We start from the raw sequence: 17,272 nt of genomic DNA, 5'->3' as shown, positions 1-17,272 counted from the left end.
TAGCATGGTCAGATAGGATTTATGTTGCCTTTTCATTTTATACCCTGTTTAAAGATTAGATTTTTAAAGATGAGCTTTATTTATCACATGTACAGTGAAATGCATCATTTACGTCAACAACCAATACGGTCCGAGAATGCGCTGGGGGCAGCCAGCAAGTGTAAAGCAGTGCACTAGTCACTATGCTACCCTAGCAACACAAACAGCTTGCAAGGTAACAATTCATTAAGATACTTTTACCTCTTGGTGACACTCAATTAGATGTGAATTCTGATAGCACATTACAGGCCAAGCTATGATCCATTATGGATGAAGTGCTTTCTGATAGGTGTCAGATATCTCAATGCTGTGAAATTCATTGCCACAGATGGCTGTGGAGGCCAAGTTATTCATAGAACTGGCTTTTAGCTTCTTGATTAGTCAGGGTGTCATATATTACAGGGAGAAGGCAAGAGAATGGGTTGACAGGGATAAAAAATCAGTCATGATGGAATGGTGGAACAAATTCGATCTGCTCCTATGTCTTACGGTCTTTTATGATGTATTTTGCTTAATGCTGAACCATGGTGAAGGCACACCATCATGATAAAATACAAAATTTTTAAAATTTTGGAGCTCTCTCCCTAGCCAAATTTTCAGGTGCTACTTTCTGCTCTCCATACTTTCATTCACAAATATAAAATTAACAAAATTTCTTCAGCTTTTTCATACCACAGTAATGAACACAGGCTACTAAAGCCTTTAATTTCTGGCAGCAACAGGACTAAGATGTCAAGACAGGGAAAGCAAGCCAAGTATCAATTGGATATAAAATTCAGCCAAGAAATAGTGGGGAATAGAGGCAGTCAAGCCAGAATTGATGAAATTTTAGGCCTGTAATCAAATTACAACACAGGAAACAACCATTTGGCTCAATGACTCTTGTCAGTCCTTCAAAGAACAATCCAGTTAATATCACGCTTCACTCTTGTTCCATAAACCAGCAGATTTTTTCCCGTGTGGTATTTTGAAGAAAGGCTATTGTTAAACAAGCCTGTGACCGTAACACAAGAGCAGAAGTAGGCCTTTCAAGTCTGCTCCACCATTTCATCATGGCTGATTTATTACCCTTCTCAACCCCGTTCTCCTACCTTTTTCCTGTAATCTTTGACGCTTTCACTAATGAAGAACCCATCAACCTTTGCTTTAAATAAACCCAATGGCGGCCTCCACAGCTGTCTGTGGCAATGAATTTCACAAATTCACTACCCTTTGGCTAAAGAAATTCTTCCTCATCTCTGTTCCAGTAAGCCTTCATTCTCCTATTCTCCAGGGAATAAAGATCCAGTATGGCTAACCTCTCCCTATAACACAGGCTCTCCTGTCCAGGCAGCATCCTCATAAATCTCTTCTGCACCCCTCTAGTTTGACCAGTAGCCTTTGACACACTGACTGATCCAGAAACTAACTACCTCTGATCTGTGTCCAGATGATTCACCATAAACTATGAGCTCACATGGAAATATTAATGGCACATACCCAAGCTCAGTCACCGAGGATACACCATTCTCCTCCAGCAGCCACCTTATTGTGCCAACTTCTTCCTTTGTTTCTCGATTCTGGGCCTCCAATTCATGCAACTGGCATTCAGTCATCTCCAGCTGAGTCTTGACTTCTTGCAGCTGTCCACATTTGTCTTCCAGTTCAGAATTAATCTTGTTCAGTTCATCAAATAGCTTGGTACAATCTGAACTATCAGCAGCAGAAACTGTCGAAACCAAAGCAGGATCCAGTTTCCAGTTTTCCTCAGCAGCAGTAGTAGGCAGCTGTGATGGTATCGTCTCTGCCAGTTCAACTTCAACCGTCTGTATACACTTGTCGTCTTTGGATATGCCCTGCATTGTGCCAGAACAAATAAGCACACTGAGGAAGCAGTTTGGCAGCTACTGAAGTATAATAAATAATGTTGGCATCAGATCATAGGTTGAAAAGAGCCAGTTTCACATTGATTTATCAGTCTTGAGAAAACACTGTCCTCAAGGCAGTGGTTGGGGGGCGGGGGGGAAAGAAGGGAATTAGATAACCATTGAAGACATTTCAAATAGTGGTGCCTCAGGGCAGTGGCGTCCATCATCCAGGCCAAGCTCTCTTCTTGTTACAACCAAAGAGGGGGTACAGGAACAGTTTTAGGAACAGCTGTTTCCGCTCTGCCCTCATGAACCCATTAACACTACCTTTGGTGATGTATAGTAATTTTATGTCATGTACTGTATTGCTGCTGCAAAAACAACAAATTTCACTAATCAAAACTGAGTAAAAAGGAAGCAATTTTTGCTTCAACTACAGAAGAAAAAAAGTGGCATAAAGTGTAAAGTGTTTGGTAGAAGAATTAAAAGAAAGCCAAGAAAAAGGGTATGGAATTTACGGCCTGTAGACAATGGTTGAGGGAAAACCATTCATCACATTGAAGCAGGACTTTGAGATGGATTTAATGCTGGGAAACAGAGATTAGTCTGGGTGGTTGTTATCTGATTGGCATGGACATGAGGCAGAGATAGAATGAGACTTTATCCCAGAGCAGAAATGGTTAATAAGAGGGGGCATAATTCTAAAGTGATTGGAGCAAAGTATGGGGGTCATGTCAGAGGTCGATTTTTTTTAAAACAGTGAGGGTGTGCTGCATGGTTGGCAGTAGAGGAAAATACATTATGGTCACTCAGGCATCTCTTAGATTGACACATGGATGATAGAAAAATGGAGAGTTGGGAAGGGTTAGATTGATCTTAGAGTAGGTTAAAAGATTAGCACAACATCATCGGTCAAAGGACCTGCACTGTGTTATTATACTCTACGTTCTATAATTAACCTCCTTCAGTGTAGACTTTCTATGAGATGTCAAATCAAACTACAAATCTGAACACATCCACAACGGAGTAGGCAAAACCAAACTAAATGGACAAAACCAGAAATACTTCAGAAACAGTCCTACCAAACTGCGGTCCTCAAGCTGGTTAATGCTTTGTAATGGCTCCTGAAGGTCTGTGTTTGTTTTCATTGATTCTTCTGGTCTTTGATGAAGCAGCTATGAGACATGGAGCGGGATGAGACAAAAGAATGAAGTTTGAAGGGAAAAAAAAGTGGATGTAAACAACAGCATATATAACTGAAGTATAAATGAAAGCATGTCTTGAATGCAAAATGGATTCCAGAAGACCTGGAACAAAAAGTAACGAACAGATTTTTCAAGTCTTAAATTAAACATTCTGAAAAGACACTTAAACACCTAAATAATTTTAAATTGGCAATAAGGAAATAAACTTTATATTTATCATCAATATAAATGGGAATTCATGCACTAAGTTTACAGGCAATGCGTAATATACTGTGAAAATAACTTGAAATTAAGCTGTTTAATTAACAAAACTAATGATCTCTTAGAATTCTGTCACTTATTCATATACACTAGAGTATATTTTATATCCAACTTTATGCTGATTTCTGAACCAAAATATTTTATACTACTTCAGCAACCATGTACAACGCTGCAAACAAAAGTAGTTTTAGCTGCAGAATAAAACTGCAGATGTTTTAAAGATGAGTCAAAGCAATTTCAGAGCAGTTTCTTAAACTTCACCTGTGCAACCATCACCAGTTCCTGTGGATTTTCCTCGTTGCTGGAGCCAAGAACTGAATGCTCTGACATGCTAACTCTATCTTGCAACTCTTGGTTGTTGGCTTGTAATGTTTTCAGGGATTTCAGAAGTTCAATAATCTGAATTTTTAAAGGAGGAACAAACAAAAAATACATTATAATTTTTGTTGTCTGTGATATTATATATTTTGATTAAAAGAAAAACAAGATAAAGATTAGTTTTATTTGTAACATGCACATTGAAGCATACAGCGAAGTGTGTTGTATGCATCAATAGTTCAAATACGTGCTGGGCGCAGCCCACAAGTGTCGCCATACTTCTGGCACCAACATAGTATGCCCACAGCTCACCAACACTGACCCATATGTCTTCAGAACGTAGGAGGAAATTGGAGCACCCAAAGGTCACAGGGAGAACAAACAAATTCCTTATAGACAGAGGCAGAAATTAAACCCCGATCGCTGGTGCTGTGAAGCTTTATGCTAATTTCTGTGCTACTGTGAGGTAGGCAAAGCTGACTGAAAAAGGCAGCTCACCTTTTGTCGAAGCTCTGGCAGGGAGAGATTGACTACCTCCTGCTCCAGATCATCAAACTGGCCCAGGCAGATGCTGAGGTATGAAGTCTGGTCTCCACAGCTTGTAAAAGTGTTACCTGGAACATAAGATCCCAAGAAATTACAAAGTAGTGGCTATTTGTAGCCTAGTGCCTGATCTGTCATTCCCTAATATTGTGGTCATCTTTTACCTTGGTGCCAACCTCATTTTCCTTATTATCCAAAAATCAAGTCTCGATTACATCCAACAACTGAGAATCAATGTTTATTTATTTAGAAATATAGAAAGGCCCTTCCAGTCCTTCGAGCTGCATCACTAGCAACTCATCTACTTAACCCTACCCAAATTACAGAACAAATTTACAATGACTAATTAACCTATTAACCTGTAGATCTTTGGACTGTGGGAGGAAACCGGAGCACCCAGAGGAAACCAATGCATTCCACAGGGAGAATGTACAAACTCCTTACAGTGGACGTCAGGACTGAATTCTGAAGCCCCAAGCTGCACTAGTTTCATGCTAACCACTATGCCACCATGGCACATCACCATTGGGTACAGAACTTCAACATTCTTTTCTTATGATCTGAATAGCCAACCTAAAGGTAGACTCCACACCAGGGAAAAATCAGTTCCTCATCTATTCCATGCAACCCTGAAGAATTTTACACATTTCAAGGAGACACATGTCATTGTTTTGAACTTGAGACCGAAAGTCTGTTGTGCATAACCTTTTTTCATATGACAAATCTTTCTTCCCATGTATCAAGATAATGAACTTTCACAGCTTTCCTTCCTAGGATGGGCAGACCAAACCTATACACAATATTCCAGTGAGTTGCACAAGGAAACCCGATGGGCTAAATGGCCTACCTCTGCTACTATGTCTCTATAATTGTGCTTAAATATTATTACAACAAAGGCTAACATCAGTTTCCCTCTCTACATGCTTAAAAGGCCTGTTATCTTTGTGATTCCTGGGTTCTCCAAATACCAATCAACACCTTTCAATCACTCTCCATTTAAAGAAAACCATGCCTTTTTATGCTTTGTACTGAAATGGAGGACATCACATTTCCCCACATCATAGTCCCTTTGCCGTCTTCTTGCCCATTTTGTCCTGAAGTCTCTTCTGCATCTTCCTCACAGTGACACTACCACCTAGAATCTGTAGCACTAGTGAAGACAGTTCCCAGTTCTGTGACTGGACTACTTTTCAGATTCATTATCATGTATATTGAAACGTACAGTGAACTGTATCATTTATGTTAACAATCAACACGAGGACGTGCTGGGGGCATCCTGCAAGTGTCAGCACAATTCTGGCACCAACATAGCATGCCCACAAATTGAGAACAATGCTACCGAATCTGATCATATTGGTTTATTGTCACATGTACCAAAATACATTTAAAAAGTTGTACACAATCAAATCATTACACAGTGCATTGAAGTAGAATAAGGTAAAAGAATAACAGTAACAGTGTAAAAGCTGAAAAAGTGCAGTTAAGGTAAACAATAAAGTGCAAGATCATAATGAGGTAGATTGTGAGGCCAAGAGTCCACCTTATTGTAAGTGGTACATGCTTTCAGGTTGCTGTATCTTCTGCCTAATTGGGGGGGGGGGGGCAGGGGGCAGAGAATGTCCAAGGTGGGTGATGTCTTTGGTTCTGCTGATGAACTCCATCTAGATCAGGGGTTCACAAACTTGTTATGCCAGGGACCCCGACCATTAACCAAGGGGTCCATGGACCCCAGGTTGGGAACCCCTGATGTAAATAGAGGTGCCACAAGTGACATAGATGCTGCCGCACTGATGCAAAAACCTGGTTTCAATGCAGACCTCCTGCACTGTCCGATGCAGTTTTCACATTCTCTCCAAGACTCCGAGTGCACCTGTTTTGTTCCACATCAAGGAGTCCTGCAGGGTAGTAGGTTAGTTGGCCAATTAATTACCCCGCTCTGCAAAAGTGGTAGGATTGGACAGGAGTTGATGAGGTTGAACTTGGGGTAAAAATAGGATTAATGCAAGTGAGCGCTGGTGACATGCACTTAACGAACCAAAAGGCCTACTTGTGTTGTAATTCTACGATAAATGTTTCTACAACTGGTGCATGAATGATAATAATTGTAATGCTACAATTCAACATTTGAACAGCACACCAAAAACGAAAACATGTATGGACAAGTCATCGGGTATAATTAAAGCAAAGGTTGCTAAGCTTAATTAGTCAGAGCATCAAAGATAATGAAGAGCAGCCAAGGAAATGGGGTTGAGAGGGATAATAAATCAGCCATGATGCAATGGCAGAGCAGACTCGATGGGCCAAATGGCATTACTCTGCTCCTATGCCTTATGCCACATTGACAATACATGCGAGACAGGGAAAAGGCAAGAGGATACCTGAATCATTGGCTACCCCCACTCCACCGGCTCGGGCCTGCATCTGTCCAAGTCGTGACTGCAGTGAAACATTCCAGCGTTGCGCCTCTTCCAACTGGTGTCGCAGAGAATCCACCTCACTAAGGTCAACTACGTCTCCTTTGGAAACGGCTTCTGGGGAACAAAGTTTAAACAATCAAGTCAGTATCTACAGCTCAGGTACTCTCAGATGTCATTTTGCAGAAGTAACAAAGAAAGCAGATTCCATTTTCCAAATAGTATTATCTCTTTTTCAAACTGCACCCAACTAGTGTGTTCCATTCCTTACACAATAGCACGAGAGCCATTAAAGTTGGATGCCATGTAGCGGTTAGCACAACGCTATTACAGCTCGTGGTGGAGTTCAGAGCTCAATTGCGGCAACTGTACTGGGAGAAAGCTTGTACAGTCTTCTCGTGTGTCTGGTTTCCTCCGGGTGTTCCCACAGTCCAAAGACATTTGGTTAGTAGGTTAATGAGACATTATAAACCATTAGGTTAGGATTAAATAGGTGGGCTGTTGGGCAGTGCAGCTTGTTGGGCCAGAAGGGCTTGTTCTACATGGCATCTCGAAACAAATAAAAATAAACTGATCTCAAAAATTAAAAGGATCAAGTTACAAGGAAAGAGTGATTACTTTAAGATTAGTTTTTATTTGTTACATATACTTCAAAACTTAAAAGTGAAATGTGTCATTTGTATCAAATCAAACCAGCGAGGATTGCAAACCACAAGTATCACCGCGCTTCCAGCGTCAACTTAGCATGCCCATAACTCACCAACTCTAACCTGTACGTCTTTGGAAAGTGGGAGGAAGCAGGAGCACTTGGAAGAAACTCACGTGGTCACAGGGACAATATACAAACTCCTTAAAGACAGTGGGAATTGAACCCCGATCAGTGATCATTGGCACTGTAAAGTCGTCGCACAACCACTACACTACAGCGCCACCCCTAAACTATCAGAAAGGCAGGAAAGAAAATTAAACTCTAAAAGACGACAATGAACTTTTAAGGAAAAAAGTGGTAACCTCCACCCACTAACCCACCCCTCTACACCCCATACCACCAATACTTTATCTTTTCCTGTCATTCACCTTATGCACAGACACTGCTGTGCCTAGCATCCCTTTATGTACATATAATCAATCTATGCACCATTGCAAGAAAGTGCTTGTGAACCCTTTGCATTTCATAGTCATACTTTATTGATCCCGGGGGAAATTGGTTAAATTTACCTGGCTTTCTGCATTAATTACTCATAAAATGTGGTCTAATCATTATCCAAGTTACAATAATAGACAAACACAATCTGCCTAAACAAATAACATACAAACAATAGTACTTTTCATGTCTTTATTGAAAACAACGTTTAATCATTCAGTCTAAACTGGAAAAAGTATATGAATCCTTGTTTTTAATAGCTGGTAGAACCTCCTTTAGCAGCAATCACCTCCACCAAACATTCTAGCTCAGTGATTTTCTCATAGTGGACCCATGAACAGAGACTTTAGCAAGTTCTAGTGATTTCTGCAGGTCTTTTGCTGTCACCCTTGGGTTCTTTTCCACCTCCTCCAGCATTGCACATTGTGCGCTCAATGTGATCTTTGCAGGATGCCACTCCTAGGGAGACTAGCAACAGTACTGAATTTCGTTCATTTGTAGACAATTTCTTTTACTGTGGACTGATGAACACTCAAGTCTTTAGAAATGTTTTTGCAACCTTTTCCAACTTCATGCATCTCTACAATTCTTCCAAGGTTCTCTGAAAGTTGTTTTGATTAAGGCATGGTACACATAAACAGATCTTTCCTGAGAAGAGCAGGTTCTGTCAGTAACCTGACTTTGCATGTCTTTTTTCAATAGGGCAGGGCACCTCTACAACCCACCTCCAATCTCACCTCAAAGATCGGAACACCTGACTCCAAATAGCTTTTGTCAAAGGCATTACCCCAGAGGTTCACATACTTTTTCTGAACTCAGACTGTGATTGTTTAAGTGGTGTACTCATTGACGAGAAGTAGTACAACTGTTTGTGTGTTATTAGTTTAGGCAGTGTTTGTCTATCATTATGACTTAGATGAAGATTAGACCACATTTTATGAGTAATTAAAGCAGAAAACCAGGTAAGTGCTAAGGGTTCATAAACATTTTCTTGCAAAAATAAACATTTTTATGCAAATGCATAAGCTACCTTATGCATTTATATTTATTGTGTTTTTAAAATTATTATTATGCTCGCTCATGTTTTTTTATGCTGCATCAGATCTGGAGTAACAATTATTTTGTTCCAGTACACTTCAAAACTTAAAAGTGAAATGTGTCATTTGCATCAAATCAAACCAGCGAGGATTGCAAACCACAAGTACCACCGCGCTTTAATGGCACGAGAGCCATTAAAGTTGGATGCCATGTAGCGGTTAGCACAACGTTATTACAGCTCGTGGTGGAGTTCAGAGTTCAATTGCGGCAACTGTACTGGGAAGTGTACTGGAAATGACATTAAACAATTTAGAATTTATTGATATCAGTGCAGTGCTACCAGCAAGGCAAATGATTCTGCCTCGATGTTCACTGCCTGTGATCAAACTGAAGACACCAGGCAGTGTGCCTGAATCAACTCCCTCAAGATGAGAACTGTTGATCTTGTGGTTTTTGCTGCTGGAAACAGCTCAACAGCTCTACCTGTATACCATCCTTTCAGCAATTTGCACAACAGATACTCAGTTTTTCTCTTTCAGAGCAAAGGTAAGGAACAAGATATACAATGACCCAACCAATGAATTTTAACTTCTCTATGTTGAATTCTGTCTCTTACTAAATTTTCAAAACTACCTCACATCCTCTGCACATAAATGCAAGTTAGACAGGAAAAATCTTTTCTTTATAAATCCTCTGTGTCAAAGAACCTCTTCAAACATTTTTTAAATGAAGCAAAACTTATTAGTAGTTAACCTATATACTCAATTCCTCATTATGATCACAGCACTTCTGTTACTGAAAGCAGGAGTACCAGTAACCATAGGGAGAGTTTGGTCAAAGCACCTGCAACAGACGGCGTCCCTATACCACATAGCACTTCATTTCATCACAGTCTGTTTTGGGAGGCTAAACCAATTCTGTGCCAATCATCCTTAAAACAACTCATTGATCATTTCTGGACTTCTCATTAACTGATGAATCACGACAGAAACACTAAAATAACACAAATCACCATGAAGAATTGAGGAAGTGAATCCGGGGATACAAGATACCAGAAAGTTGACTCAACAGTAGGAAAATGTATTTTTATACAGCAACTATGTTAAGGGACAGAACTTGTACAGTATATCGGGTTTATTAAAGGACCATATTAGAATCCAGGTTCTAACTATTGCACTGAAAAGTAATTTGCTAAAAATCAACTCAGATATGTGTAAAAAGAACTATTTCAAGAATCCCACTCCAAGTTCAAAAACAATAAAACGTAAACCTTGGATTTCTTGCAGATTTGGGGTTTTCCAAGCTTTCGTTATTTAAAAAGATTACCTTTATTTGTCACATGCACACCAAAATATTGAAAGGTACAGTGAAATGCATTGTTTTTGTGTTAACATTTAACACAGTCCAATGATGGGCTGGGCAGCCCGCCAGTGTCGCCATACTTCCACCACCACTGTTTCATGCCCACAACTTACTAACCCTAAGCTGCAGGTCTTTGGAATGTGGGACGAAACTGGAGCACTGCTCACAGGAAGAACACCAGCAGGAATTGCACTGTGACCAGTGTTAACTGCTACACCACTGCACTGAGTTCCATCAGCATTTGATATTGAAAAATAGTAGATTGTCTAGTGTCAGAGTGTATTTATAAAACAAAATGCAGCACTGCCACTGTGAAAAATAGCACTGTTTTATTCAACTGACATTAGCTCACAATCACCTTGGACTGCACGACTTAAATATTATGCTGAAAGCAAAGTATCTGAAGAGGCAATTTATTCCAAAAAGACTGTACAAAAATACTTTCCTAAAGACTATTCAAAGATAAAAATGTCTCCAAAAATCAGAATGTATGTATGATTAAATGTCAGTAATTTTTGCAATACTATATTTACATTGTGAATTGTTCCAGTTGAATTTAAACACCATTCCATTTGTGGTCACAAAACTATTATTTTAGTCCTAAACAGAAATCTAAATACATGGCACCAAGCCTATTAAATAGCACTTAATTAAGATGATGCCAATTTAATTACAAGACCAAAAAACATGGGGTAGAATTAGGCCATTCTGCCTTCACTTCAAATATACCCAATGACTTGGCCTCCATAGCCATCTGTGCAATGAATTCCACATATTTACCACCCTCTGGCTAAAGTGTTTTTTCCCTTATCTCTGTTCCAAGTGCATGTCCCACAATTCTGAGGCTGTCCCCTTTGGTTTCAGAAACACCCACTATAAGAAACATCTTCTGTACATCCACTCTATCAAGGCCTTTCATTATTCGATAGGTTTCAATGAGACCTCACCCTCATTCTTCTAAACTCCAGTAAGTACAGTCCCAGAGTCATCAAATGCTCCTCATGCGTTAATCCTTTCATTTCTGGGATTATTCACATGAATCTCCTCTGTATATTCTCCAATGCCAGCACGCCTCTTCTTAGATAAGGAGCCCGAAGCTCCAAGTGCGGTCTGACCAATATCTCATAAAGCCCCAGCACTATATCCTTGCTTTTGTATTCTAGTCCTCTCAAAATGAATGCTAAAATTGAATTTGCCTTCCTTACCACCTATTCAACATACAAGATAACCATTTGGGAATCCCTGCACGAGGACTCCCAAGTCCCTTTGCACTTCTGATTTTTGAGTTTTCTCCCCAGTTAGAAAATAGTCCACGCCTTTATTCCTTCTGTCGAAGTGCACGACCATGCACTTCCCTATTCTTCTGCACATTCATTAACAATCCCACAATAAGCCTGTGCAGATGTATTAATGACTCATTTCACATTAAAACGAACATAAATATAGCAATGGCCTTCAATTAGTAACTTTCACAATAATGTATCAATCTGAATATGGCTGCTTAAACCTCAATTCCACCCACCTTCTTTGGCTTTATAATCTTCATTAGCTGCAGATAATAAAAGTGAATTTTAAGATGAAGCCTCTCCCAACTGTATTCAAGGTAAAGACACTGTTTAACAGTAAAACCAAGCAGAATAAATCCCCTAACTTTATAACCCAAATCTGTACAGCTTAGTAACAGACACTTCAGCTCAACTTGTCCGCGCTGTACAAGGTGCCATTTTGAGCTAGTCCCAGTTGCCTGCATTTAAACCCATCCCTCTCCAATCCATGAACCTGTCTAAATGGCTTTCAAACACTGTAGTTGTACCAAATCTGTTACTTCCACTGGTAAGTCATCCCATATACACACCAACCTGCCCCTCAGGACTATTTTAAATCTCACCCCCACCTCCTCCCCCCAGTTTAAACCTGTGCCCTCCAGTTTTATATTCCTGTACCCTGGGAATAAGACAGCAACTATTCAACTTATCAATGCTCCTTAAGATTTTATAAACCTCTGTGAAGGCAACGCTCAACCTCCTTCAATCCATGTAAGAGTCCTAGCCGATCCAGTCTCCCCTCATAACTCATCAAGCCATCACTACAACATCTTTGTGAATCATTTCTGCAGCATCTCCAGCTTAATCACACCCTTTCTATACAGCAACCACAGCTGCATACTGTACAGCTGTTACGTGGGGTCCTAAATCTGGTACTCAGTGCCCTATCGGTTGAAGGCAAGTGTGGCATTTGCCTTCTTCACCAACTTATCTAGCTGTGTCACCGCTTTCGGGGAGTTATGCACTTGTACCTCGAGGTCTCCCTATTCCACAACACTCAAGGTCTTGTCATATCCTGCCTTGGTTTAACTTCCTAAAATACATCACTTTTCATTTGTCCAAGTTAATCATCATCTGTCCAAGTTAATCACCATCTGTCATTCCTTGACCCATTTTCCCAGTTGATCTGCACTCAGTGGCCACTTTATTAGGTACACCAGCTCATTAATGCAAACATCTAATCTAAAGGAGGGAGAAGATGGCGATGCGATGCAGCTCGCGCGGCCTCTCCGGTGAATGATATCTGTAATCTGTTAAGTACGGTACCGTACATAATTCTGATTTGATGGAGACAGATGTGAGAGTACGGAGGAACATCTGGAGAAACTTCTCAAATACCCACTTCGCTGCCGCTGCTACTGTGTGGTAACCGGAATCTCTGGAGCAGAAGGCCCTGAATCCTCGGCTTTGCTTGTTTCAGCAGTCGGGGCAAGGTCAAAGGCGCTCAGCAGAGGATGGCGCTCGGGAGGCTGTATCGGAGGGGCTGGTCGGAGGTTCGAAGTTTTCGGACAGACGGACTCAGTGCCGGCTGTGGTCGGCTGCTTCCAATGCATCGGCAAGTTGTCGGTGCCTGGAGGTTTAAGGCAGGAAGTTTCTCCCTTTTACCGCCTGCTATCGGGGACTCGGGATTCCATCGGGACTTGAGACTTTCTTTTTACGTGCCCATGGTCTGCTCTTTATCAAATTATGGTATTGCTTTGCACTGCTGTAACTATGTTATAATTACATGGTTCTGTCAGTGTTAGTCCTTGGTTTGTCCTGTTTTTCTGTGATATCACTTTGGAGGAACATTGTATCATTTCTTAACGCATGTATGCATTTCTAAATGACAATAAAAGGGGACCAAGTGTTCTCATAATCTAATCAGCCAATCATGTGGCAGCAATTCAATGCATAAAAGCATACAGACAAGGTCAAGAGGTTCAGCTGTTGTGTAGACTAAACACCAGAATGGGGAACAAAGGTGATCCAAGTGACTTTGACTATGGAACGATTGTTGGTTCCAGAAAGGGTGGTTTCAGTGTCTCAGAAATGCTGATTTCTTGGGATTTTCACTCACAACAGTAGAATTGACAGAGGATTTACAGAGGTGCAAAAAAAAAACCCAGAACAACAAAACATCTTGTTAGCAGCAGTTCTGTCAGCAAAAGCACCTTGTAATTGATAGCCAACAGTAACTCAGATATCACCTGTTACAACAGAGTTGTGCAGAAGAGCATCCCTGAATGCACAACACATTGAACCTTGAAGTGGATGGGCTACAACAGCAGAAGACTACACCGGATTCTATTCCTGCACCTAATAAAGTGGCCACTGAAAGTAGATTCTGTTGCTGTCTACCACACCACCAATTTCCATAAACCTGCTAATCATGCCATCAAGATTCACACCCCGAGAGGACTTCCGGGTCATCAAGGGAATGGCAGCGTAAGGAAAAGGTCTCTCGGCCAAAAAGAAGGTAAACTGCCCCAAGATCGAATTTAGACGAATACTTAATATTGTATAACTATATTAATAAAAGGGGCAAGGATGATGTCTAAGAACAAGCTTAAAAAGTCCACTCCAAAGGCTGTTAAATATAAAGAGACACAGCAAGGCAACGGGCCTAGTTCCCCCACGGCAAGCCAGGACAGAGATAATGAGCAGGAATCGGTGACTCTGTCTTTGATTCTCGAAGAGATTCGCGAGTTCCGACAAGATAACAGCAAACAGCTGGAAGATATTAAAGGAGAAATAGTAAAAACTAACTCGTGGATAGATGAAGCCAAAGCGAGGATTGTTGGAATTGAAGAGAAGCTACAAAACGCAGAGGAAGTGATAGCAGAAATGCTAAAGCTGCAAGAGCAGCTCCAGTGGAAGCTAATAGACTAAGAAGGCCGCTCAAGAAGAGAAAATGTGAGGATCTACGGAGATCCCGAAGGAACTGAAGGTAATCCCGGATTCATGATTCCCTTCATGGAGAAGCTGCTTAGAGAGAACCTTGATATACTGGCCGCAAAAGACCTACAGATACAAAGGGCTCACCGCGCGTTGGCACCACAGCCTCCGGCAGGCGCCCAGCCCAGATCAATTCTGGTCAGATTTCTCAGTTACAGAACGAAGGAAGAGGTGCTTAAACGGGCATGGCAAAAGAAAGGTTTCATGTGGAACAACTGTAAAATCAGTTTAGACCACGATTACGCACCCAGGATCCTTGCCAGACGGAAGGAATATGCGGAAACACGGAGGGTCCTGAAGGCAAACAACATCAGATTTCAGACCCTGTATCCAGCTCGGCTGAAAGTCTTTTACGACGAAGGGACAAAAACTTACGCTACGGTGGAGGAGGCAACGTCGGACCTGGCGGACCGGGGACTACCTATTAAAGTTATCACCCAACCGGAGTCGCTACTGGAGAGGATTCGGCAGAAGTTGTGGCAGTTAGTGGGGCGAGGACGCTCCACACAAACCAGAGTGTCAAACTATAAGGAAAAGCTGCAAATATTCAGACGCGAATGTACAGAGAATACAGACTAATTAAGAGAAATGACTGAAAAGAGTAAATCGGACTTAAAGGTAAAATGAAAGCTCGTATCGGAAAATAAACTAGACGGAATAACTTGAATGATAGCAATATGGTCGAGACATAAATAGGAGAAAATTCTCTATGATTATTCAAACTGCTGAGGGCCCTCTAACACAGGGTGAAGATAGAGGTTATCCCTCTGAACTGAGGCGGGTCGGTGCTCAGGCCTCACTGTGGGAAGTCGGGAAAAATTTTCCAATGTTATACGTTCAAAAATGTCTATGGTGTGGTTATATATTTTGGTTTACTGTTGAGAAGGGATTGCTTACTGTTTGGTTAGAAAAGGAGAGTGTTCTTTTTCTACTAGAGAAAATTGCAAATTGAATTGGTAAAAATAATTTCCTATAATGTTAATGGGGTTTTGAATCCAATTAAAAGAAATAAGATTATGTCTAAATTGAAAAAAGAGAGGGCACGAATGGCTTTCCTCCAGGAAACACATATAAGCCAATCTGAACATGGAAAATTAAAAATGGGCTTTAAGCATGTATTTTATTCATCATATAAATTGATATCAAGTACTCTTAATTATGAACATATTTCAGAGACTAAAGACAAAGATGGAAGATTTGTAAAAATTACAGGAAGAATAGAAGGTACAGAAATAACACTGCTGAATGTTTATGCTCCTCCAGGTTGTGAATGGTCATTTTATAGACACATTTTTGACCTAATGGTCAGTTCTCAAGGGGTAGTAATTTGTGGAGGGAATTTTAATATTAGATTAAATCCTATATTAGATTCTTCAAGAACAGTCACTCAGAATAAACCTCTGACTCGGAAAATGAATTTATTGATGGAGGAGTTGGGAATTATACATGCCTGGAGGGAATTACACCCCACTAGTAAAGATTATACACATTATTCTTTCCCTCATTCAGCCTATTCAAGGATAGACTATTTCTTTATCTTTAATACAGATAGACTCAGGATAAAAAACTGTAATATTGCAACAATCGATCTGTCAGATCATAGCCCATTCCTGGAAAGGAAAATGAGGAAAACACTATGGAGGCTAAACTCACATATACTCAATAACCCGAAAGTAATGGAGAGATTAAGGGGAGAAATTAAAGAATACCTAGACCTTAATGACATGGGAGAAACATCACCAGTGATCTTATGGGATACATTGAAAGCTGTACTGAGAGGGAAAATTATTTCCATTACCACTCACATGAAAAAAATCAATGCACAAAAATTAGCAGATCTTCAAGGAAAATTAAAACAACTTCAAGTTGTAGATAGCAACAAAAGTAATTCAAATTTAAAACAGGAAATTAGGAAATTGCAAAGTGAAATTGATGATATTTATACGTTGGAAACTCAAAGAAATTTTCTTTACCTGAGACAAAAGAATTATGAAGTAGGAGGTAAATCAGCTAGATTATTAGCATATAAATTATGAAAACAACAAGCAGACAATACAATTCATAAAATAAAGAATCCAAAGACGAAGCTTGTGAAGAGTACAATAGGGAAAACTCAAGAGAGTTTTGAAACATATTATCGAGAGCTGTACTCCCAACCCCGGGCCTCCAATGAGCCCTATATAGACAGTTTATTGAATTCCTTAAAGCTACCTAAACTTACAGATTTACAAAATGAAAGTCTATTAGAACCAGTAACTGCCAAAGAACTGAATGTGGCCATCTCTAGGTTAAAAGCTGGAAAGTCCCCTGGTTCAGATGGGTTTACCTCAGAGTGGTACAAATCCCTGAAGTCACAGTTAGCCCCATTACTACTTAACACCTTTAATTGGATCTTACAGAGAAAAGAAACTCCACCTTCCTGGAGAGAAGCAATTATTTCAGTTATTCCTAAAGAGGGTAAAGATAAACTAGAATGTGGCAATTATCCGCCAATTAATGTTCTTAATTTAGATTACAAACTATTTACATCTATATTAGTGCGCAGATTGGAAAAGCCCTTACCGGGCCTAATCCATTTAGACCAGACTGGATTTATTCAACAAAGACGAACACAGGACAACACAAGGAAAACTCTACACATATTAGAACAGGTTAATAAGAATGAGACAGAGACAATGGTAGTAGGATTAGACACTGAGAAAGCTTTTGATTCGGTTAGTTGGGCAATCCTATACAGAGTGTTAGGAAGATTCGGCTTTCAAGAAAAGTTTATTAAAGTAATTCAGACTCTATATGACAGCCCTACAGCTCGAATTAAGATAAATGGGGACCTCTCTGA

The 17,272-nt window shown here is 40.3% G+C and overlaps 1 protein-coding gene across 8 annotated transcripts in view; it reads right to left on the bottom strand.

Moving 5' to 3' along the window:
- The window catches only part of cdk5rap2 (CDK5 regulatory subunit associated protein 2), a 185,969-nt gene that overhangs the window by 71,615 nt on the left and 97,082 nt on the right, over positions 1–17,272 (bottom strand). For all 8 annotated transcript variants that reach the window (XM_072240352.1, XM_072240353.1, XM_072240354.1 and 5 more), the window contains 5 exons: positions 6,592–6,744; positions 4,169–4,284; positions 3,614–3,751; positions 2,969–3,061; positions 1,519–1,874 (listed from right to left, as the gene is read on the bottom strand). In XM_072240352.1, the coding sequence (XP_072096453.1) occupies positions 1,519–1,874; positions 2,969–3,061; positions 3,614–3,751; positions 4,169–4,284; positions 6,592–6,744 (856 nt within the window). The remainder of the gene's footprint in view (positions 1–1,518; positions 1,875–2,968; positions 3,062–3,613; positions 3,752–4,168; positions 4,285–6,591; positions 6,745–17,272) is intronic.

This window comes from Mobula birostris, chromosome 22, assembly GCF_030028105.1.
Source record: "Mobula birostris isolate sMobBir1 chromosome 22, sMobBir1.hap1, whole genome shotgun sequence".
Classification (NCBI taxonomy): domain Eukaryota; kingdom Metazoa; phylum Chordata; class Chondrichthyes; order Myliobatiformes; family Myliobatidae; genus Mobula; species Mobula birostris.
The sequence above is the reverse complement of the archived record's forward strand: the minus strand, read 5'-3'. Positions and strand labels throughout refer to the sequence as shown.